Source organism: Accipiter gentilis, chromosome 16 (assembly GCF_929443795.1).
Source record: "Accipiter gentilis chromosome 16, bAccGen1.1, whole genome shotgun sequence".
Classification (NCBI taxonomy): domain Eukaryota; kingdom Metazoa; phylum Chordata; class Aves; order Accipitriformes; family Accipitridae; genus Astur; species Astur gentilis.
In genome coordinates, this window is record NC_064895.1 from 23,216,671 (window position 1) to 23,240,756 (window position 24,086).

At 44.2% G+C, this 24,086-nt stretch overlaps 2 protein-coding genes across 2 annotated transcripts in view; both read left to right on the forward strand.

The window, feature by feature from the left end:
• Nucleotides 1-13,485, forward strand: part of MFSD2B (MFSD2 lysolipid transporter B, sphingolipid) — a 103,682-nt gene extending 90,197 nt beyond the window's left edge. Inside the window, exon 15 of the transcript XR_007508294.1 lies at nucleotides 13,472-13,485. The gene's annotated coding sequence lies outside the window, so the exon portion shown is untranslated. The remainder of the gene's footprint in view (nucleotides 1-13,471) is intronic.
• FKBP1B (FKBP prolyl isomerase 1B) overlaps nucleotides 10,121-24,086 on the forward strand; it is a 49,224-nt gene continuing 35,258 nt past the window's right edge. The window contains exons 1-2 of the mRNA XM_049818479.1: nucleotides 10,121-10,353; nucleotides 13,115-13,162. Coding sequence (XP_049674436.1) covers nucleotides 10,317-10,353; nucleotides 13,115-13,162 — 85 coding nt within the window. The 5' untranslated portion in view covers nucleotides 10,121-10,316. The remainder of the gene's footprint in view (nucleotides 10,354-13,114; nucleotides 13,163-24,086) is intronic.

Below are 24,086 nucleotides of genomic sequence, written 5' to 3' on the forward strand. Positions count from 1 at the left end.
TTAATACTCCCATATGTATATGCCAGTCTCTTGTGCTTGCTTTATAAAGCAAAGTTTTTGATGGTGTTCTTAAAAAGGAGTATTTCCTGAGCTTGAGCTGGGTTTGTGTGGAATAGAATCTTAAGGAAAGTGATAGAAACTCCAGTACTTATGTTATGAAAATTAGACTAGGCAGAAGAGTATGAAATGTTCTTTAGGAAACATTCTTGTCTTGGCAGAGAGGGAATAAATGATCTAATAGGTCTTTCCACCTGTAAGTCAACATTCAGCTTCCAAATTATGCCAGCCTTTTTCTTTCATAGTAAATGTATTTGTTTTTGAAGACATCTCTTATTAGTACCTTCTTTTTTACATGATGAGGTAAATTTATACTTTTGAAGTGGTATTTTGATCATTTACACCAAACACGTCAGATAACTTAGGAACTTCTTGCATGGCTAAACACTCTTTGCTACAGTGTGCATGCTTAGTTAGTTCACTCTCATTTGAAAGCCCATTGTGACTTGAAGAACAAAGGATAGTAATATTTTTAGCAGATATATATTTATCCCAGCTTAATAATTTGTAAAGGTCACTTAAGCTCTGTCTGCACTGGAAAAATAATTTATTATTGTAAAGGAACTCAGGACAGTATGAGCTAGATATAGCCCTGTATTGAAACTGGTTGGTTAACAGTGTAGACAGTCAAACTCTTAACAACACCTGTTTTGGAAAGTGCAATAGAAAGCAAATTTCATAAAGTATATCAAAATCGGCTGCTTCTGAATCACGTGAATTCTTCTATCTATTCAAGCAGTTAAACCATGGCTGAGAATATTGATTGAGAAAGATCATGGGGTCTCTGTCTGAATCTAATTTTGCTTGATGTATGGAGTGTGTATGATGATAACACTTCTGATGGCCAGGTTACATGAAGATTGCTGTTGCTGTCACTGGTAGAACTGTTCTACTTTGGGGATGAAAAAAAATAAAAATACTGTCCTACTTCACTAGCAGGAAGGATTAGAATTTTTTCCACTTGAGGGTCCATTTAAGCCTAAATACCTGTTCTCCAGGATTCAGCCACCTTGAATCCATAGATGCAAAACCCAGAACAGCTGACTCAGCCTTGCCTTTCTGTAAGAGAGCTAAAGGCCAATGCTTGGTCAACCCTGATGAAGAGCAGAATACCAGAAAGATTAGTGTTTGTCTTTGTCCTAGAGATGAATGCAAAAAGCCTGAGATTTGTAGTGGCTGTTGTCGATCTGTTGACACTTACCTAGAGTTAAAGCTGCGCCTGGAGTGTCATGCAAAAAAACCCCCAACTTTTTACAATCTTTCTGTGCTGTCCTACTCATAGCTATCCTGGTAGGTGTACAACCTGCCTGTCTGCCTGCTGATCTTTTAGTTGTAACTTCAGATCATTTTGGTCGGGATGTTCTAGAAACTCATTAAATAGTGTTATAATTGCACATGCAGAATGAAGGAAAACAAATACAGCCTTAATTTTCTGAATCCATTACCCAGCTCCCTTGATTCATTTATCTGGAGGATTGAGAATGCCAGTTAATTTCTTTTCCACAGTTACATTTTCCAAAATCATCAAAAGACTAATCAGAAACTTGTAGCTAATATTTGCGGTTTGTTTGGTTTTCTCCTGTTGTTTGAACTGCTTCCAATATGTCTTGCCAGTGACATTTCTTCACCAAGCAGAATAAATACCAAAACTATAGAGAAAAGAGTTTTACTGGAGAAAGCAGCAAATGTATTGCACTCTAAATACAAAGTTTCTCAAAGTCACTGACTTCCTTCTGTAACTTCCACGGCAAGGAAATGACAGAGCTAGAATAATTAGTTTACTGTTTATAGATGTGAATCCAGTACTGTTCTGTTCAGTTTGAAAGATAGTCTTACTTACATTTTTTAATCCATTTTTTTGCTATGAAAGATTGGATGGAAGAGAAAATCTAATCCTCTTGGGCTGTCTGCTTATGATATTGTTATTATTGGAAATTTTGTTTGTGAGACCACACTGCATGACCCTGAGTTTAGGCTCTGGGTCCCAAGGTGTTACATTTATTTATAATAAAAGAGGACCTCTGCCCCTGAGTTGTTTGCAATCTAAATAGACAAGGCAGAATGATCATTCTCATTACATAAGTGAAATACTGAGGCACAGAGCAATTCAAGCATATCTTCAGTTCAGCAAGCTGGCTTCAAAATGGTAAGCAGTGAACCAATATCAGTGCAGCAATCTGCATGCATGCTAATTAGCTTGGATGGATGCTGCAATTTCATATTTATATTGCATCTGCGATGCTAGCTAGTTTTTACACATACTGTTGTGCAGTGCCCAATAGATGTATTAGCCACTTCGGAGCATTATACATTGCGAACAGAACCAAAGTGATTTAGGGTCATGCAGTCAATTTCAGAACTGTGGTTAACCTCACTACCACTTCTTTATTTCCTTCTCTTCTTCATTCTGTAGGAAAAATATTACAGACTCATAAAGCAATTTAGGGGAAAGAATCTTTGGAGGCCATATGGTCCAACTGTTTGCTTGAAACAGGGCTGATTTCAAAGTTTGATCAGGTTCCTCAAGGCTTTGTTTGATAACTCATCTTGTGAAGACTTTTTTCCCTATATTTAGTCAGAATTTCCCTTGCTGTGACTTGTGTCCATTGCTTCTTGTCCTTCTGTTGGGCATCTCTGAGAAGAGTGTGGCATCATCCTTTCTACCACCCATTAGGTAGTTGTAGACAGCAACTGAGATCCTTCCTTAGCTTTGTCTTCTGCAGGCTGAACAAACCCACATCTCCAACCCTCTCCACACTCTCCAGCCACTAACCACATTGAACTGGTTGAACTTGCTCCAGTATGTCCATGTCTTTTCTTGTACTGGGCAGCCAGAAGCTTGTGAGAGCATGAGTCCATCTGAAGACATTAATCTAAACCCATGTTTTTTTTGAAGTGGTAAATTCATAGAATTATAGAATGGTTTGGGTTGGAAGGGACCTTAAAGGTCATCTAGTTCCAACCTCCCTGCCATGGGCAGGGACACCTTCCACTAGACCAGGTTGCTCAAAGCCCCATCCAACCTGGCCTTGAACACTTCCAGGATGGGGCATCCACAGCCTCTCTGGGCAACCTGTTCCAGTGCCTCACCACCCTCATAGTGAAGAACTTCTTCCTTACATCTAATCTAAATCTACCCTCTTTCAGTTTAAAGCCATTACCCCTTGGCCTATTACTACATGCCCTTGTAAAAAGTCCATCTCCAGCTTTCTTGTAGGCCCCCTTAAGGTGCTGGAAGGCTGCTGTAAGGTCTCCCCAGAGCCTTCTCTTCTACAGGCTGAACAACCTCAATTCTCTCAGCCTGGAGCCTTCATAGGAGAGGTGCTCCAGCCCTCTGATCATCTTCATGGCCCTCCTCTGGACCTGCTCCAACAGGTCCATGTCATTCTCATGTTGGGGGCCCCAGAGCTGAATGCAGTACTGCAGGTGGGGTCTCATGAGAGTGGAGTAGAGGGGGAGAATCATCTCCCTTGATCTGCTGGTCACGCTTCTTTTGATGCAGCCCAAGATACGGTTGGCTTTCTGGGCTGCAAGCACACATTGCTGGGCCATGTTGAGCTTCTCGTCAACCAACACCCTGAAGTCCTTCTCCACAGGGCTGCTCTCAATCCATTCTCCACTTAGTCTGTATTTGTGCTTGGGATTGCCCTGACCCATGTGCAGGACCTTGCACTTGGCCTTGTTGAACTTCACGAGGTTTGCACAGGCCCATCTCTCAAGCCTGTCAAGGTCCCTCTGGATGGCATCCCTTCCCTCCAGCGTGTTGACCACACCACACAGCTTGATGTCATCAGCAAACTTGCTGAGGGTGCACTCAATGCCACTGTCCATGTCATGGACAAAGATGTTAAACAGTGCCGGTCCCAATACTGACCCTTGAGAAATGCCACTTGTCACTGGTCTCCACTTGGACATTGAGTTGTTGACTGCAACTTTTTCAGTGCGACGATCCAGCTAATTCCTTATCCACTTAGTGGTCCATCTGTCAAATCCATGTCTCTCCAATTTAGAGACAAGGATATTGTGCGAGACAGTGTCAAATGCTTTGCACAATTCGAGGTAGGTGACGTCAGTTGTTCTTCCCTTATCCACCAATGCTGTAACCCCGTTGTAGGAGGCCACCAAATTTGTCAGGCACGATTTGCCCTTAGTGAAGCCACATTGGCTGTCACTGATCACCTCCTTATTTTCCATGTGCCTTAGCATAGTTTCCAGAGGGATCTGCTCCATGATCTTGCTGGGCACAGAGGTGAGACTGACTGGCCTGTAGTTCCTGGGCCTTCCTTTTTTCCCTTTTTAAAAATGGGGGCTATGTTTCCCCTTTTCCAGTCAGTGGGAACTTCCCTGGACTGCCACGACTTCCCAAATATGATGGATAGTGGCTTAATCACTTCATTCACCAGTTCCCTCAGGACCCATTGATGCATTTCATCAGGTCCCATGGACTTGTTCACCTTCATGTTCCTTAGATGATCTCAAACCTGATCTTCTCCTACACTGGGCAGTTCTTCATTCTCCCAGTCCCTGCCTTTGCCTTCTGCGACTTGGGCAGTGTGGCCGGAGCACGCTCCAGTGAAGGCTAAGGCAAAGAAGCCATTCAATATCTCAGCCTTCTCCATATCCCTGGTAACCAGGTCTCCCGTTTCTTTCCAAAGAGGGCCCACATTTTCCCTAGTCTTCCTTTCATCACTGATGTACCTGTAGAAGCTTTTCTTGTTGCCCTTGACGTCCCTGGCCAGATTTATTCTATTAGCTTTCTTAATCTGATCTCTGGCTGCTCGAACAATTTTTCTGTATTCTTCCCACACTACCTGTCCTTGCTTCCACCCTCTGTAGGCTTCCTTTCTGTGTTTGAGTTTGTCCAGGAGCACCTTGTTCATCCATGCAGGCCTCCTGGCATTTTTGCCTGACTTCCTCTTTGCTCGGATGCATCGCTCCTAAGCTTGGAGGAGGTGATCCTTGAATATTAACCAGCTTTCTTGGACCCCTCTTCCCTCCAGGGCTTTATCCCATGGTACTCCACCAAGCAGATCCCTGAAGAGGCCAAAGTCTGCTCTCTTCAAGTCCAGGGTAGCGAGCTTGCTGTCCGCCGTCCTCGCTGCCCTAAGGATCTTGAACTCCACTGTTTCATGGTCACTGCAGCCAAGGCTGCCCTTGAGCTTCACATTCCCCACCAGCCCCTCCTTGTTGGTGAGAACAAGGTCCAGCACCTCTCCTTGTTGGCTCCTCCATCTCTTGGAGAAGGAAGTTATCATCAACACATTCCAGGAACCTCCTGGATTGCTTATGCTCTGCCGTGTTGTCCGTCCAACAGATAGTGGGGTGGCTGAAGTCCCTCCTGAGGCCCAGGGCTTGTGAACATGGGGCTGCTCCTCTCTGTCTATAGAAGGCCTCACCTGCTCAGTCTTCCTGGCCAGGTGGCCTGTAGCAGACCCCCACTATAAAGTCACCTGTCCCTGCCCTCCCTTTAATCCTGACCTATAACCTCTCTGTCAGCTCCTCATCCACCCCCAGGCTCCATGCGCTCCACCTGGCCATTGACATAGAGGGTGACACCCCCTCCTTGTCTCCCCTGCCTGTCCTTCCTAAAGAGCCTGTATCCTTCCATTCCAACATGCCAGTCATAGGAGACATGCCACCACGTCTCTGTGATGCTGATAAGATCACAGCCCTGCAGGTGTGCGCACATCTCTAACTCCTCTTGTTTATTCCCCATGCTACATGCATTTGCATAGAGGCATTTAAGTTGGGCCCCCGATGAAGCTGACTTACTGGCTGGAGTGGCTGGAATTCCTCTGTGCTGCTCTTCAGGTGCTCTCCTGCTGACCTGTGATCCCTCTCCAGGCTCTGGGCATCTATTCCTGGCACTGGCATCAAACTGGTAGGAGTGGGATGGATTGAGGTTCCCCTCCTCCAGCAACTTTAGTGTAAAGTCCTCTTAATTGCATTAATCTCTTCTGGAAGTGAGCTCCATTAGTTAGGTCCTGGTCTTGTGGAATTTTGTCTCCATTCTGGAGCATAAGCTACCAATTTCATGGCTCTAGCAGCTGGTGGTGTATATCGTGATGAGCTGGAGCTCATCAGGAAACTACAGATACAGATGTGGATGAGGAGTTCCAAGAGGAAGGTTTGGGGGCATTTGGAACAAGTATCAGTTGGAAGGAGGTGACTGTGCTGCAGACCTGTAGTAACCAGCAGTGGTGAGAAGCAAGACAGCTCTCCTGTGACAGGCACATTGAGATTTTTGGTATATTTTGATCCGTTCATCAAATGGCTGTCACTGCGGGTATGCTAGCAGAATTGCCCTGGGCATCTGCTTTGAGGGAAATCACTGATTCTGGCCTGACTGTCTGGTTGTTTTTTTTTAATCAAGGCTAGTGATGCACAGGAACATTCGCAGTGACATGACCTGCTGAGCTGTGCACGCTGGTGTTTATTTTGCTCGGGTTTTTACTGGTGTGATGCTGGTTTTGCATGTCCTGTACACTTTTGGATTAAAATTACTTGATGGTGCATGTTGGTTCAGTGAGTGGAAAGGTCAGTATTTGTAAAACATTTTTAGTTTGCTTTCATTATTTGTTCATAGAACAGTGGTTGGGTTTCAAAGTAATGCTGAGTCCTTCTCAATGGATGCTGGTGAGGGAAATGTGTATTGTCTGGGGTTTTTTGTGCCTTCCATGAATTTATATGTTTGCAGAATTTGTGCTTTCTATTTATGGGCAATTTAGTGCTTTGGCCTTCCAGGGGTGTTCTTCATGTGCATATGGAAGCTATTACACATGGTTTGTAGATCCTCTGTAGATTTTAAAAACAGTGAAGAATGGGATTTCACAGTATAGGAACTATGAACCAAACTAAAAATCCTAAAAATTTGAAAACTGTTTGTCTTCCTAAAAGTGGAAGTGCATAAATAGTGTGTAAACAGGGCAGGCTGTATGGGTCTTAACTAAAGAAAATGAGATACTCAGCTGCTAAACTCTGAGGGTTTGGGTTTCTGCAAAACCTCATAATGACTGTGATCAAGTTGTCCTCTTTGTGACCACTGAAGAATCTTAGACGTTGGAGTCATGTGGTTTCATCATAACATTTGGGAAGGAGGGTTCAGAGAAGCTCCTGCTTTTCCAGGCCACTGTTTTTGTTGCCAGGACAGAAAGAAGTGCCGTGGGAAGGTCTTGTGGTAAACCACTGTTGAGGAAGGTGAGCTCTACAGGGCCTTGAAAGCTGAGACTAATGGACGTTATCCTTGATACAGATATGCTGGATCCCAAAGGGGGAGGAGGTGGATGTCATGCAATAGCTTTCAAAGAGCATTCTTTAAAACACTGATCTCCTGGCCTGCTTCGATAATTTGGTTTTAGCATTTTCCTTGGTCATGGGCTTTCCCTCTTAGCCCCTTTGTCCTGTTTGACTCTCCTCCAGTTCTCTGCCAGTCCTAAACCACTTTCCCTTGTATTTCAGGGGCTTTCCTGAAGATATGGGACATTCCCAGTTTCAGTCGTCTCTTCCAAGATCTTCATATGCTGTGTACTTGTTAACAACAGTGTCTTTGAGGATCTTGATGCCTCCAGTGAGTACGGTAATATGAAAAATAACATTCTTTGTTGTTCAATATCTGTGGTGACGCAGATTTTAAAAAATACTCACACAACAATTTTGAGATACCTTCTACAGATCCTTTTTTTCTGTCTTAGAATTTGGTCTCACCTTTCTTTCCATGTGCTTGATAATACGAGTGTTGGGGGTTTAATTAGCTCATGCCCAGAAGCAGCTCTATGTCTGCATTTAGGGACCCAGCATGGGGCAAGAGGCCATGGCATAGGATGCTTATAAATGCAGTAGGTTTAGACCCAGATCACTGCTTGGCCCCTCCTAATCCATTCCTGTGGCTTGTGCATTTTGCTGTTGGTGCATTTTGCTTTTTTATTATGATTGTAAGTCTGCCTGACGATGCTGGGATCTGTGTTTAAGGCCTGTTATTTGTGGTGACACTTGGAGTAGATATTCTGTGGTCCCTTCTGAACTATATCTATTATGTGATTGAGTCCAATCTCCTCCTGTCACAAGATGCGACTCGGGAACAGCTATTCTTCCACCTTCATGGAGAGATGTGTAGCCCTGATCAAAGGAAGCATGTACTTATAAAGGCTAAAGGGAACCCAGCAAAGTATAAATTGCTTGTATTCATCAGAGTTATGCCTTCTGATGTTCTGATTGTCTGAGAGGACATAGACATCTACTTGGAGCCTGGACTAAAGCAGCCCTTTCTTGTAAAGTCAAGGGCCCTACTAGGACACTGTGTACCTAGAATTTAACTTTGTAACTCCCCGTATATGCTCAGCATTTGCTGTGCCATCCTTGTTGCTCTGTAACGACTCCGAGACATATCTGGAATTAGCAATGTTCATGTCTTCTTAATACTTCTGTGCCAGTTATCTCCTACCTGGCATTTTCCTATTTCTCAAATGTGTTTTTAGTACCTTTTTACTGATCAGAAATCAAATGACATTCTGAGATTGGCACTGAAAAAAATCCCTTTTCAGAATCTGCACTGTTAGAGGCCTGTTCTGATGAACTGAAGTGCCTCTTTATTCTATAAATGCTACATACAGATGCAGTATTAACTGGGATGGGAGGCAGGCTAAAGGAATCCCTGTCCAGTGGTCATTACAGCTTCTGAACTCATGCGAACTCATGCTTTTTCCTCACTTGCCCACTTTTGGGGGAGCTTCGGCCAGCCAGCCTCAGTAATTTTGGAGTGTCTGACTCACAATAAAACTTGGATACAATAAAGCATGCGGGTGAACGGACAGCCTGATCAGAATAGTGTGAAAAGCAGTGTGGACGTGGTCAGTATAGTTCGGAGCGTAGATGCAAGGGCCACATTATCACAGTTACAAAACAACACAGTAATTCCCCAGTTCGATCATCCTGACAACTGCTGTGTGTAGATGAAGATCTTTTTTTCCTGAATGGAATCCGGTTTGTAACAGATAAAGATCCTGAAAAAGGAATGTCAGAGAAATGCAGGTTAGAATTAGATGGGTACAGGCAGCACTTTCAGTTGGAAAACTGATGATGTTGAGGTTCCATTTTTAATTTTTAACCCAGAACACGCAGAACTGTAAACAGAACTATTCCTTTAGAGTCAGTGGGAACTGTGAGATTCACGTACATGGTAAGTTTATGAGGAAATAGTATTTTTCATCTATTTTGGGTACACTCATCAGAAGTAGTTATTGCTTTTGCACAGTCTTTTCAATTCCTAACCTCACCTCGCGGGAGCACCTGAGCAATACATACATACATACATTTTCTTACTTAAAACACGGATTAGGACAGTAAGTTATAAATTGTGTTGCGCGTAGAGACTCAAGGTACCTCAGAGCGGCCTGCTGGAATCCTGCCGCTGCTGCTCACGTCGGGGGTGGGGGGGACCAGCGATGGGTACCACCGCCCCTCCTGCTGCCCCCCAGCAGGAACGGGTATACATTCACTTCAGCACGCGCACATAATGTGCAAGCATGGATGCTTTCCTGCACGGCTGTTTGTAACCGGGAAGACGCTGACCCTCGCACCCGCGTTCAGACCCGTCCCGGTGCCTGCCCGGTTTTTGGAGCGCGCTGCCCGGCTCCCCCGCCTGCCCGGCGTTCCTGCGCCCGGCAGCGGGCTCGGGAGCGCCCCGCCGGTACCCCCAACATCCCGCACTCGCCCGAAGCCCTCCCACCGCTCAGAATCCGCGGCGGCGGGTACGGTCGGACGCGGGGAGGGGAAACGGTGCCAAGACCCCCGGGGAAGCGCTCCACCGGGCAGCACCGCGCGGGGAGCCGGCGGGGGCCCCCCGCTAAAGCGAGCCCTGCCCGGCGGAGGGCAGCAGCGGCGGCGGCGGCGGCAGCAGCAGCGGCGGCAGCATCCCCCGCACGGCCCGGGGCGGGGATGCCGGCGGGCGGACCCGCCGCCGCCGCCGCCGATGGGTGCCCCTCAGCCGCGGCGGCCCCCGGGCGGTCCGGGCGGGGGCGGGCAGCCCCCTCCCCTCCCCTCCCCTCCCCTCCCCTCCCCTCCCCTCCCCGGCCTCCCCGCCCCTGCCCCGCAGTGGCTGCGGGCGGCTGACGGGCAGCTGGGGAGGCCCCTGTCAGCCGGCCGCGGAGGGGCATGCCTGCACTGGGGGTCCGGCCGCGCCGGGGAGCGGGGCCGAGCCGAGCCGAGCCGAGCCGAGCCGAGCTAAGGGGTGCTGAACCGAGCCCAGCCGCGCCAGTGCCGCCATGGGCGTAGAGATCGAGACCATCTCTCCGGGAGACGGTACGGGACCGGGGCGGGGGGTGAAAGCAGCCCTGCGGCATGGGGGCGGGGGAGCCCGGGTCCGACCCGCGACCCGACCCGGCGGTTCTCCGCGACCGGGCTGCAGCCGCCGTCCCCGCCGCCGGGCAGAGGAGGGAGCGCGGGGCCCCGCTGCGGGGAGGCGGCGGGGCGCAGGAGGGAAGGCACGGCCGCCCCCGCACCCCCCACGGCCCCGCGGGCACGTACCCCTTGGTGCGGGAGAGGGGGAGCGGGGCGAGGCGGCCGCCCGGCGTCCCAGCGGCGGCGGCGGCCGGGGGAAAGCCGGCGGCTCCCCGGGCGGCAGCGCCGCGGCTCCCGGCGGCAGCAGCAGCAGCAGGGGCGGCGAGGGGGCTGGGGATTTTTCTCTGGCATCCGCTGACAGCTGCACAAACCCGAGCGCGGTGCGGCCGGCCGGGCGCGGGGGGCAGCGGCGGGGCCGGGCGCGTCCCCGGGCCGCGGGGCTCGGCGGGGAGCGCGCCCCGCCGCAAACTTTCCCCGGTTCCTCGCCCAGCCTCGCCGGCGGGCACCGGCCATTTGTGTCAGCATCCCTCCGGCCGGGCCGCCTGCCTCCTCCCGGTCAAACGTGCGATGCCGGGTGAGGGCTGAGGTGCAGCCCCGGTGGCGATCACCTCTGCTTGGCGCAGGCTCTCCTCGCCAGAGCCAGTTCGCGCTGTTCTGCGCTTCTGTGGCGTTACAACGTCGTTTCATAAGGGTTCGGGGTTGGTTTTTTTTTGAGAGGACGTCATTTCTAACATACAGACGTATGTATCTATATCATAGGCCAGATTCATCCTTGGCTGATACCCAACCGTAAATAATTTGTTCAAGTCGATCTCGGCTTAACTTTCTTGGCCCAGTATCTTTTCTTTCTTTGTGTATGCTTTTAAATTGGCTTCTCCCTCTGTGCTGTTTAGGTCTGGGGGTCAAATTCTTCTCTTGGTTGCACAGATGTAAAAGCAGAATACTTACGTGGGTATAAGTAACGTTGCTGGGTGGAGAGTAGAAGGAAGGGTGGAACTTAACCTCGTACTAGTACTTTCTAGCTATTAAATATATCAAGGCTGTCTTTGTAAGCAATATGCTATTCCAAATAAGGTTGTATAGATTAGTTCGCTCGGTTGCAAGTCTTAATCAAAATCAGCTGACTTTAAACACTGTCTTAAAACCACAGCTAGTCAGTGGTCTTGAGAATCTCTGCTTTTAATTCAGCTTTGATGTGAATTTATGTAGCTTCACTGACTTTGCTGGTGTTATACTAACACAGCAGAATATATGTCAGTAAGGTCTGATACTCCTTTTCTCAGATCTCTATATAATAGCACATCATTGGAATAATACCTGTTTTACCAAGGCTAGGATTCATTCATCTCGCATAACTTTTCTCAGGTTACGTAGCTAGCCTAAAGCAGTCTTCTAGGTTTTTTCTGTAGTCATCTTCAGAGAATAATTCATCTTGCCTCTCTCTAGATAGGCTGGGTTTCTCTCAAAGCACTGCTAATTCTCCACTGTCAATAGGGGAAGCCCAGGAGACTGGCATGTGATAGCTGCTGGTGTTTTAGATGGCTAAAGTTAAATCAGATGAATCCCACTTTAGGGTTACAGTGGTGCCCTGACCAAATACCTATTGTACTGCGCTTCGTGCAACCCGCAGCTAGAGATACTGCAGCCAAATACAAGCTGATGAACAAGGCTGTTCAGAAGACGCTTGGAAGCACCATCTTCTCAATTTCATGTTATAAATCTCGGTTCATCATACTAGCCTGCCCTCCTGCCATTTAGTGCTCGTGGTGGTGTTGGCATATAAGCCCTAATTACATAGCTTATGTGTTACTTGATGTTTTATACCCTGTGATGCACCCTGTGATGCATACATCATCACGTTAATTCAGACTAAAGAGACCAGAAAGGCAACTAAGATATGAGCCTCAGTTTCTATCCGAATCCCCAGTTTCTAGCTTTGTGGCAAGGATGTTCCTTAATAATTGGTCTCGTTCATACTTTTAAGTTCTTCTGAGCCTGGGCCCTCCCCTGGCCAACATAACTTGAGAAACCAAGGTTAGCTGTTTTAATATGCCATTGGCACCTAATTGAGCCTGGAAGTGCCTTTGACAGTACCTAGAACAGGCAAAATGGAAACGGTAATTTCGTTTACCAGTGGCAAGAAAATTGTTTAAGCCTTTCTTTCCTTTCACTATGAAAATATTAGGAGGCTCTTACAAGAACTCAGTGTGTTACTGCTTTACCGTTGCCCGATGCTACAAAATTAAACTGCCTTTGTATGTGAACATTTTTTTAAAACCCTTCCCGGCTAATTAAAGATGCCCTTGTTAGAGCTGTCTTGAGTGAAAGGCATTAGAAATGTGAATACAAATGGAATTTTTTCACAATGTCAAACTAAGACTTTATCTGAAAAATTATAATAAAGCCATCTGAGAATTTTAAGGTTATAATCCCTGCAGTTTTGACAGTCCATTTGCACTTACAGAGTGTAAATGCATATATAATGCCCACCTATATAGGGAAATTACATAAGGAAAATATTATTTGGTCTAACAACTAAATAGGAGCCAAGTTGGGACCTTCTACCCCAAACCATATCCATTCCTGTCTTGCATGTTAGTGATTTGGTAAAGCATAGTTAACTCAAATCTCAGTCTGGGATTTTCCTCTTAAAAGATAAACCTGCCTAGCCACACAGATTAATCAGATAAAATAAAAGAATAACCTTTTATCATTTTAACAGGACGGACATTTCCAAAGAAGGGTCAGACGTGCGTGGTGCACTACACAGGTAAGGCATGTTCTGAATATTCTCTCAATACCAACTGCCTTGCATTCAAGAGTGATTTGCCATTTCAAATGTGTTTGTTGTATTTTTTGCTTTGTTCTGTCATTCATAATCCATTTATTATATTCTGAGGGAGTTCCTGAATACTTCACTTCTATCTGAGGGGGTTCCTGAATACTTCACTTCTATCTGAGCAGCTCAGGCTACAGTATCCAGATGTGCATGCTAGTAGATTTGCCAAGTGTAGCATTCAATGGTGAGAGGTTAACAGATGAAGCTGTGGACCTGATTCTTTAAGATTTATTACACTAGCTAATGAAATCAAGCATGAAACAGTGAAAATGCTGGGTTCATATTTTTCCAGCCTCTGATCTCGATACAGATAATTAATGATTGTATATATTTTAAGAGCATGTGTCTACGTATTGGCAGTAAAATTCATTCCGGATTGAAGAGATCAATACAAGGTCTATTTAACATCTGCTTTATGGACTTGTATGAATCTTAAGTGGCGAGTTGGTTAATGGAGCTGTTTATGCTGCACCTTTGCGCAGAGGGAAAATGTCCTTTAAATCAGCTTGTAATGTTATGTTTTGTATATAGTTATGTAAATTGTCAGCAGAGTGCAAAGAGCTCTGTGGTCAGAGTCCCCAGCTGGGAAGTTCACAGCAAGAGCTGCCATTTTATGTAGTCTTTTCCTGAAGAAGGCAAAATGTAGTTGAGGTGGGAATTGACAGCTACTGATCTGGGCCTAGATCTGTGAGGTAATGTTTTTCTCTAGTGTTCAGTATTATAGGAAAGTTCTCACTGGTAACTGTCACTTTCTTTCAGTTTTGTACTTGCTTCTGTAGCTTGCAGCTGGAGCAAGGTGGGAACTTTTTCTGGTAAATGCAACTAATGAAGCAAAACTATTTGTATTTTCAAGAAGCTTTTTGGTATAGTTTCAGTAATATCGCTCTTTGGAAGGTTATATGCGAGTTAGTGCACTGACTTGGGATATAGGATGTCCAGATTTAAGCTCCTACGCATTTGTATATTCAGAGTATTTTGATGTGATGAGGATTTCTAGTTTGAATTAGAAGAAGTTAAACACATGGGTCTCCCATGTCAGCCTCAGCTCTTACAGACGTTCCTCTGTAACTTAGATCTGAAAATAGATGTTTAGAAACTGTTTTTGTGAAGATGCTGAAAGATATGTTTCTGTTCTGGTCCAAACTTAAAAAGTTTTTATGAAATAAAATTGTCACCTCCCACCAGCAGTTAGTTCAAGATAAATTTAAATGTCAGAGCTGAAATAGGCAAAAAAATTTGAGGCCGGTGGCTCCCACAAAGCACAACTTTGCTGGTTAACTTCAGAGAAAGTGTGAATGGTAAATACAGAAAGATAAAGAGATGCTGCATACTCTTACTGAGATTAGATACCATCTTAGATGAGGCTATCATAAGCTAGCTTTGACATAAAAGACTTTATGAAAACTCATTAAATCAATCTCCAGCGTAAACTGTGCTTCCTCCATATATCTTGCTGTTGGTGCTATGCAACCTCTCTAACTTCCAGATTAGAACAGGTACCAGAAAAAGCTCATCATCTCAGTTCCAGTGCTGTTGCAATGTCTAAGCAGTCTTTGGTGGTAATATTTTTAAAAGGAGCCCATGGTTAGTGGATAAAGTGTTTTCTTCCAGTGGTCTGTAAAGCATCTGGGAAAGCTGACATATGAATGTCAAGTTTTAATTCAAAACTATTTTATCTGAATACAATATAACTTCTTTTTATACTGATGCAATTCTGGATATGTCTGGGGTTCATCTTGAAATGATCTCATTAGGCCTCACTGTACTTAATGCTTATCCTCGCCACACTCCGGTAAGTACTGCTTTAGGAAGTGGGTAGCTAAATTACAGAGAAGTCCGCAGAGATATCCAGAACATCTGTCTTGTCACCTAAAATCGGAATTAGGAAAAAATAAGACACCTAGGTGCAAGGGAATGATCCAGAATTCCTGCTTTCCAGAGCTGCTTAGTATTGGGAGCATGTCAAGCTCACAAGTTGTCTCCATGTTCAGCCTACGTGTTGCTGTGGAACTAGGCACAGATACCTGTAGGGATGCATTATGGTCTGGGAGGTGAGAGAACCATGCACTTACTGGACTCCACCAAGATCTAGAGATCATTTGGATCCCCAGAAAAGCCAAACCTCACTGGAGTGCTCCGAGCACAGCTCTGAATCCAGCATCAAGCACAGCAGAGACAGCCTGTTTCATTCAAAAACATGGCCCGTGGGAGCCCACTTTATATATAATAATCGAACAGTTGTTTCAGACATGGCACATCTATGCTCAGTTGCCTTTTCCAACAGAAGAGGGTCATAGCTCTCTTTGCCACATCCTTAACTGCAACCATTACATTCTTGGGGAGGAAAAAGCTGAAATTTCCTACTCCCTCCAGTTTAGCTTGGGACGTTCAGCAGTGAGGAATGCAAGAGCCATGGGCAAGAAAAGAAGCAGGCAAGAGGGTGAGTAATTGGTTCAGGCACTCATGCAGGAGTATCGAAGGAGTTGTATTCCAGTCCCTGTCTTCAGGGATTAATTTTGTACTTTTTTGGTTTTTTAATCCAATGATTTTCCCATACAGTGGTGCCTAGTTTTGACAGCTTGGTATGCCACGTAACTTCTTGCAGTGGCCCTTCCGGTCTCATACCATCCACACACTATGTGGCAATACAGCTCCTTATCACAAACATGGTTGGCTCCATGATTCCCTGAATGGCTATGTTTTTTGCGCATGCATAGAAAATCATTGCCTGTCCACTAATTTTTCATGTCTTGAGAGTTTCCAGCAAGGAGGAGGAGACTAGGAGGGGCTTGCTTCTGCCAGAGCAAGTTACAAACTTTTAAGGAGACTCAAACGAGGAGTGGGCTGTGGACTCTATTTTGTCTTACTTCCTAGTCTTCCCTTCTCTCTCCAGGAGTCTCATAGATTTGCATTTGCCATGTGATGGGGGTGAAGGCAGAGAGCATGGACAGGAGGGGACTGCTGACACTACAGGAGTAAAAGGCTTGTAGCTTGCTTCTGAAGCATCTTTGGGAAAAAGGTTATTAGGAGGAAGTTGTCTGCATGAGTTGTCTTGGCAGTCCATGCAGAAAAAGTCCAGAGAGGACCACAGGCTGGTACGCTATTTGGCAGAACTATAGAGTCCTGTCTGCTCGTCCTCCAGGGTCTTATGATTCATGCATTGCCAAGGTGGGGATTCAGCAGGGTAGTTTCTAGTCTGACGACCCTACGTGTTCTGGAGAAGTGGGAAGTGTGAACTGGAATCTCCTCAAGATGAAGGAGAACTGTGATTGAGTTTTACACTTCTGCTGTCAGCGCTCCAGCTATTAGGCTGTTATATGTGGCAGCTTTGCCTTGTTCTCTCCTTGTGCAACTAGATGCATAATCCCAGGAGGAGACTTTGTGCATTCCCGAATGCATTGTGATGCCTTAATGGACAGACCTAAGTTCCAGTGGCAGCGGGACTTAAGGTGCAACTTCACTAGGGAACAGTTTAGAAGGAACTTCTTAGTTTAAGCAAATCTTTTTCTTTTTTTTTTTTCTTTTTTTTTTTTTTTTTTTCTGCCCTAAGGAATAGTTCTTGGCTGCTTTACAATTAGAGCAGGATTTTTGGATTACCCTTCAGAAGTACCTACTTGCCCTTTCTGACTACATAAGACGCCTTAGTGCCTAACTTTGGTACTGTAAATCACCTGCTAATTTTTCAGCTTTGCACAGCCTGAGTTAGGTACACAAATAGATGGTCCAGATCATTGCAGAAGATTAGATAGGAGGACTGCGATAGAACATAAAACCGAGTCCTGGTCTTAGTATACGGTGGAAGAATGTGGTCAAATTCCCATATGTTTTATCTTTGTTAAGAAATATAACAAATATAATAATTTCTTCATATCATCCAGCATCTATGTTGTGTCTCAAAAGTTACCTGACACAATATTAAAGTAATGGGATTAATAGATAAGGTAGTGCGTTGGCACCAAAATGCATTTCCAGCAGCAACGGTTTATGTCATGTTTTTGTCAGAGATTTCATTGAGCAAGCTTCTGGAAGCCTTTGGCAATCTGCTTACTCCTTCTGTTTTCCATCTGCAAAATGATAGTTGTACTTTGTCTGCCTCATGTAGATAAATTGCAAGCAATTTGAGATACGAACTGCCTCCTTCTTCATGCCTAACATAATGGCGTCCAAGTCTTGATTGGGTCTTCAGGTTACATTGTAGTACTGATAGTAACACAGTAAACAAATTACAGTGTCATTAGTCCTGGAGTGTATCAACAGAATTGAGGCATTTTCTGCAGTTTTGTTTCTTGTGATTTAAATTTGTTAACTCTGGCAACAGGAATTAGCAGTGCAGAATTTTCAAAGATTTAGAAAGTGATAATGCAAAGCGTGACTTTCAGTTAGAAATGGCCCTCAACAAAACCTTTGCTGAGGTTGTGAATGCTCTGTCTAGAGACTGGGGTAAAACCTTCACTCTGGGAAGCTGAATCCCGTTCGTGGCCCTCCCGCTGGATGATGGTGTGCCCTCAAACAAGCTTTGCGTATACTAGTCCCAAATCTGCTCTTAATAGTGAGAGGGCAGCTTTTTTTCCAAGTTATTTGGAGCTGACATCCTCTTGTGTTGTCCCATATAGCTTGTGGCAGAGCTGAATTCTTAACCTCTTCATCTTTCTCCTTAACCCCGTGTAAATCTGTGATAATAATGCAATTACTTTTTAAGGAACTGATGATATTCAGTATTCGTAGTGTGCTGGAACAGACTTGTTTGAGTGAGACTATAAAGGCACATTAAATCATTAATTACTTATTAAACTGGACTTCTATCAGAGATTTTCCATAGAGTTTTTAGGCTAGGGCAAGGGCCATAAAATTGCACCAAATACATTTTGAATAGAGTAGAGTAGAGTAGAATAGAGTAGAATAGAATATTTCAGTTGGAAGGGTCCTACAATGATCATCGAGTCCAACTGCCTGACCATGTCAGGGCTGACCAAAAGTTAAAGCATGTTATTAAGGGCATTGTCCAAATGCCTCTTAAACACTGACAGGCTTGAGGCATCGACCATCTCTCTAGGAAGCCTGTTCCAGTGTTTGACCACCCGCTCAGTAAAGGAATGCTTCCTAATGTCCAATCCAAACCCCCGCTGGCGCAGCTTTGAACCATTCCTATGCATCCTGTCACTGGATCCCAGGGAGAAGAGATCAGCACCTCCCTCTCCACTTCAATATTTCACTACTGGGAAGTTGATTTTTAATTTTTTTTTTAAAATGCTTGAAGTGAAATTCCCTAGTGAAATAAATGAATACTACTCCATTTATTTCAGCTGAGCTGTAGAAATTAATTCTTTTTTAGGAAGCAGGCCTTTATTTAAAGCAGAACAAATGATTAATTGTTCTTTTCCTAGTGATCTGAGGACAAACTCGTATCATCTTCTTTTCCCATATATTACCAAAATTACTTTATATTGTTTCTTTAGCTTTGGCATTGGTGTAGTGTTGAGAGTTATGGTTGTGTCTTTGAAGTTGAAAGCCTTTCTTTTTTTTACCTTTTTTTAATAACAGAAGCATACTGCATAGATGCAGATTAACAGTAATTTATAGAATATGCTTGATTTATCATGATTTTAAAAAGCATTTTCCATTTAACACAATACAAATATAATGCAATTCCCTTGAAATAACTCTTGCCAAAAAGAGAACAGATCTGCCTATTTTTCTTGGATCAAAATCAACCCAGGCTTAAGCGTATGTAGTAATAGCCAGAGATTTGTCTGTACTGACATACTCTCAAAAGGACTAGCATAAATTCAGAATAACTTTGCAGAGTGTCATATATTTGTCGATGAGCCTCAGTATCTGCATGACTGGATGTACATTATCTTCATGTGAAAGCACTTTGTGCCAGGTGAGTACAGAGTATGTTATTTCTCTGGTCCCACTTTCAGAAACATCTATACCACTTCAGTGAGAGCTGTGCATGTGTATCTGAGAGGAAAATTGAACTAAGGAAAGAATTTAATCAAAATTCTTTGTCTCCAGGAAGCTGTCTAGCTGGGTTTGGAAGACGATAGTGAACACTGCAATTAGAATTATCATTAATAAGAATTGTATTGTAAAAGACATTATAATTGAGCCTTGAATTATAGCCAGCTAAATCTTGCTTACCTAGAAGGAACTTAATTGTTTTATCGAGCATGTTCCTAAGATATATTATACCAGGAGAGTGTGATGTCTGTCCATCTTTTGGGGCCTGCCAATTTTCTGTATTTTTTTACTTAAAGTAATCTCTTCAAATTGCCCTGGTTTGAAAGGATGAAGCCTTTTACTTCTGCAGAGATCTTGGTGGCAGCTAAGCACTTACAGGCATCCTTTTTCTTTGGTGAATCATAACTGCAAAAAGTCGTTTTAGTCCTCAGTGAAGAACGTGGTCTTTTGCTGCCCCTCAGAAATGATTTGCAAGTCTGAAAACTCTCTCAATAAAGGGAGTAAAATTCTCATCTTTGCTTATTTAATGTAGATTGGTTACCTTTGGAAATATTTTAGCAATGACTTCAGCCTGATAATGATCAGAGTCCAGAAGCAAAAGTTTGAGGAGAAGAGATTTCTCCTACGCATTTTGCTGCCAGCTTAGTGACTGATTTCAGGTATATTACTTGCTCTTTCATTTTTAAAATTTGACAGAAAAGGGGGCTGTACCTCTCAAAATTGTCATGAAATTAATGTTTGCAAGTACTGTGACATTTGCTGTAAGAAGCGGCTATTAACGTGAAAAAATGATTTGATGAATAAAAAAGGTTCAGGGATTTGTAAGAAAAAATGTAGCAGCTTCAGCGGCTGAATTAGTGAGTTTAAATTGAACATACCAGATTGTTGCCTGATGGAAAAGGATCAATGTAATAAACTGTAGCCTCAAGTTTCCCAGTTGCTCCTCCTTTGCACTGAACACTGCATTGCTGTGTACTGTGCCCATCGGTTTCACCAAAATTACTTGTGGTATTAGATGCTATTTAATGTGGGTAAGTGCAACAAAAAAGGAGCTTGAAATTATCCAACAGCATTCTTATTGGCAACCGCAGCTGAGAAGCGATGGTTTGACTAAGAATTGGAAGTCTCTCCCCTTAAAGGTGGTCCCCATAGCATTGAGGTGCTATTTGGACAGCTAATATGCTTTGTGCAAAGAAATGGAAGACTTCAGGATTGCCCCTAAACACTGTCTTATGTTCATTTACGAAAAAGACAGGACGAGTTTCTTTCTTGTAGAGTAAAGAAGATTATAAAGAGATTTCTTCAAGATAACATACATAGGCACTTTCTCCCCTGACAGACTTCTCTGTCAGCATGAAACATGCTGAATGATTTGGTGACTGCTAGCTTCAATTTTGGAGCACCTACTAACCTCTACAGCATTTCCTTTCATGGAGGGATTGTATCATCGTGCTCCCTTCCTATTGTGCATAGAAATGAAACCGCTAGCAAATAATTAAACTTCCTACTCCTATCTCACAAAAGACTTGAAGAAGAGGATTTCAAGATATTTTAAAAAAGTTCACAAAGCAGATTATGTAAAGTACCAGAGAACTAATAGCCTCTGTTCATCAAGTTTTTAAAAGCTACCATCTTTTAGAAAATTAGATTGCTGTTTTCAAACAAAATATTTTTGCTGGGTCCTCTTTGCACTTATTTTCAATAATCCCAGTGTGCCACTCTGCCTACTTACAGCTCATATGTATATTTAAGGACTAGGACCTGCAATTCTTGATCATTAGAATTCCAGGTGCTCACAACAATGACATAGTTTTCTAATAATTTATGCCCCCCAAATCAAAGAATTGCTGAAACAACTGTGAAGTGGATAGTATTTGTTAGTGTAAAATGTACAAAGTATTTGTCAGTGTAAAATATACAAACGGATACTACTCACCAGTGATAGGCTTGTCTCCCTTTATTGACAAAATAGAACTGACATCACCGTATTTACCTAATTAAGAAGTCTAAATTGAGAGCTTAGTTACCTTAGGCTACCTAAGTAGTTAGCCTTTGGATACACCTCTCTCTCTTGATTAGATAAAGAGCTTAAAATGGTTCCTAAGTCAGGCAACTCAGCTAGGGAGAGTTTGTGGAAGGGGTGATATTTTCTTAATTAGACAACATGCGGTGTCATGGCTCTGCAGTAGATACATTGCAGCCACATTTCAGGTGTATTACCTGAGCCGTTGCTGCGTGGCCAGAGATCTCTGCAGGCTTGTGATCTTCAGGGCTCAGTGGGTTGGTCCTAGTACTGCAGTGATGCGTGTGGGAGATCCCCAGGGAGGACCATTGCCAAGGAGCCGTACAGTGCCCGTCTTTTGGCGCTGGTAAGCAATTGAACGGGCAGCCTCGGAGGAAACGCATACTGCTGCGGGAAGCAGCGATTCAGCGTTGGCATGAGTTCTGCTGAGTCTTGCTGAACCAGCGCCAGGGGGCTGCTAGGGGGGTTTATATTGAAAGCAACATCTCTCAATTGAGATATATTATGTAGCTTTAGTTACTCAAGGGCATTGTAAATCTTACTTAATTTTTTTTCACAGGACTGCTGGCTGCAGAAGTTTGTACTCCCTTGCACATCACTCAGTGCGAGGGATCTTAAATGTTGTAGCCATGGTGTCATCAGGCAGAGCCAGTGGATCTTTGTAGTTGAGACAGCAGCAGATCCATGCAGCCAGGCAGCAGCATCCTTTATCTCCCATCCAACACACTGGGTCTTCTAAAACTCAGTGTTAACAGAGTGGTTGTGAGACACATCTGATTTGTAGCAATCCCTCTGTCTCTGCTTATGGTATCCCAAGTCTGGTTTCCCCTTCCAGATCTTTTCCATTTAATCCTGCATAGTAATTTGTTCTTAGTTGTCTCTTGCTGCTCTAAATCACTTCCCTGTGCACACTTAATGATGAAACTACCTTGATTTAGTGAGATTGTCTTCTTTTATTCTGTTCTCAGTGAGAAATTGAAGACTTTTGGTTTGGTAAGGGTGGTTTCCTCCTGGACAGAGGAAAAGACATTACACTTAATTAGTTCATTTTCCAATCTGTAATTGCTACAAACAATACACTCCCTGATGCATTGGTTCTGTCTAGTTTTAAATGACCGAAGTGATAATGCTATTTTGCTACTTCCAAACCTATTGAAGTTGCTGGTGTTGCAACATTAAAACTAGCAGCTTTCTGTTGAAATTCTTTACCCTGCATTAGGAAAAAAAAAACCAAACCAAACCACAAAACAAACAAGTGGTTGTTTAGAAATTACACTATAATACTATATAGGGATTGTAGTTATAGGAACATATAGTTTCATTCTCCTCTGTGGATAAATTTACGTTTATGCTATAAGCAGGGATTTCCAGGAAGAGAGGAGGGCCTTGTACCTGGGAAGGTGAAATCTAGCCTTATCTAGGACACATAAAGAAAATAAAAGATGAGTCACACAGTGGACAAGTTCCTGAGGCATTGCCATGAAGTGTTGCTGTTTCCAGACTGGAATGTACAATTTTCAGCCTGAAGAATTGAAGTAAATTTTTGTTGTTGTGAAAGCTGTAATTTTGGTGGAAAAGCCTTTCCCACAAATTTTATTTTGAAGGTTGAGGATCTGAGAATGAAATTCATAGGCTAACTGCCAACTCTGTATCATAGAATCACAGAGTGGTTTGAGTTGGAAGGTACCTTTAAAGATCAGCTAGTCCACCCCCCTGCCATGGACAGGGACATCTTTCACTAGACCAGGTTGCTAAAAGCCTCATCCAACCTGGCCCTGAACACTTCCAATGATGGGGCATCCAACTTCTCTGGGCAACCTGTTCCAGTATCTCACCACCCTCATTGTAAAGAATTTCTTCCTTATAACCTACCTTATATCCTTCCTTATAAACCTACCCTCTTTTCAGTTTAAAACTCTTGCCCCTTGTCTTATCTCTACAGGCCTCGGTAAAAAGTCTCCATCTTTCTTATAAGCCCCCTTTAAGTATTGAAACTCTGCAATAACGTCTCCTTGGAGCCTTCTCCAGGCTGAAAAAACCCAGCTCTCTCAGGCTTTCATCATAGGAGAGCTGACCTCTGACCATTTTCATGGCTCTCCTCTGGACCCGCTCTAACAGGTCCATGTCTTTCCTATACTGGGGACCCCAGAACTGGATGCAGTACTCCATCCAGGTAGGGACCTCATGAGAGCAGAGTAGAGAGGGAGAATCACCTCCCTCGACCTGCTTCTTTTGAAGCAGCCCAGGGTTCAATTGGCTTTCTGGGCTGTGAGCACACATCGTTGGCTCATGTACAATTTTTCATCCACCAGTATCTCCAAGTCCTTCTCTGTAGGGCACCTCTCAATCCATTCATTTCCCAGTCTATTGATATTGGGGATTGCCCTGACCCATGTGAAGGACCTTGCACTTGGCCTTGTTGAACTTCATGGGGTTCGCATGGGCCCACTCCTCAAGCCTGTCAAGGTCCCTCTGGATGGCATCCCTTCCCTCCAGCATGTTGACCGCACCACACAGCTTGGTGTCATCTGCAAACTTGCTTGTGGTGCACTCAATCCCTCTGTCTATGTCATTAATAAAGATATTGAACAGTACTGGTCCCAATATGGACCCTTGAGGGACACCGCTTGTTACTGATCTCCATTTGGACATCAAGCCATTGACTGCGTCTCTTTGGATGTGACCATCTGGATTCAGCCAATTCCTTATCCATTGAATAGTCCATCCATCAAATCCATACCTCTCCAATTTAGCGACAAGGATGTTGTGTGGGACTGTGTCAAAGGCCTTACAGAAGTCAAGGTAGATGACATCAGTTGTGTTCACCAATGCAGTCATTCAATTGTAGAAGGCCATCAGGTTAGTCAT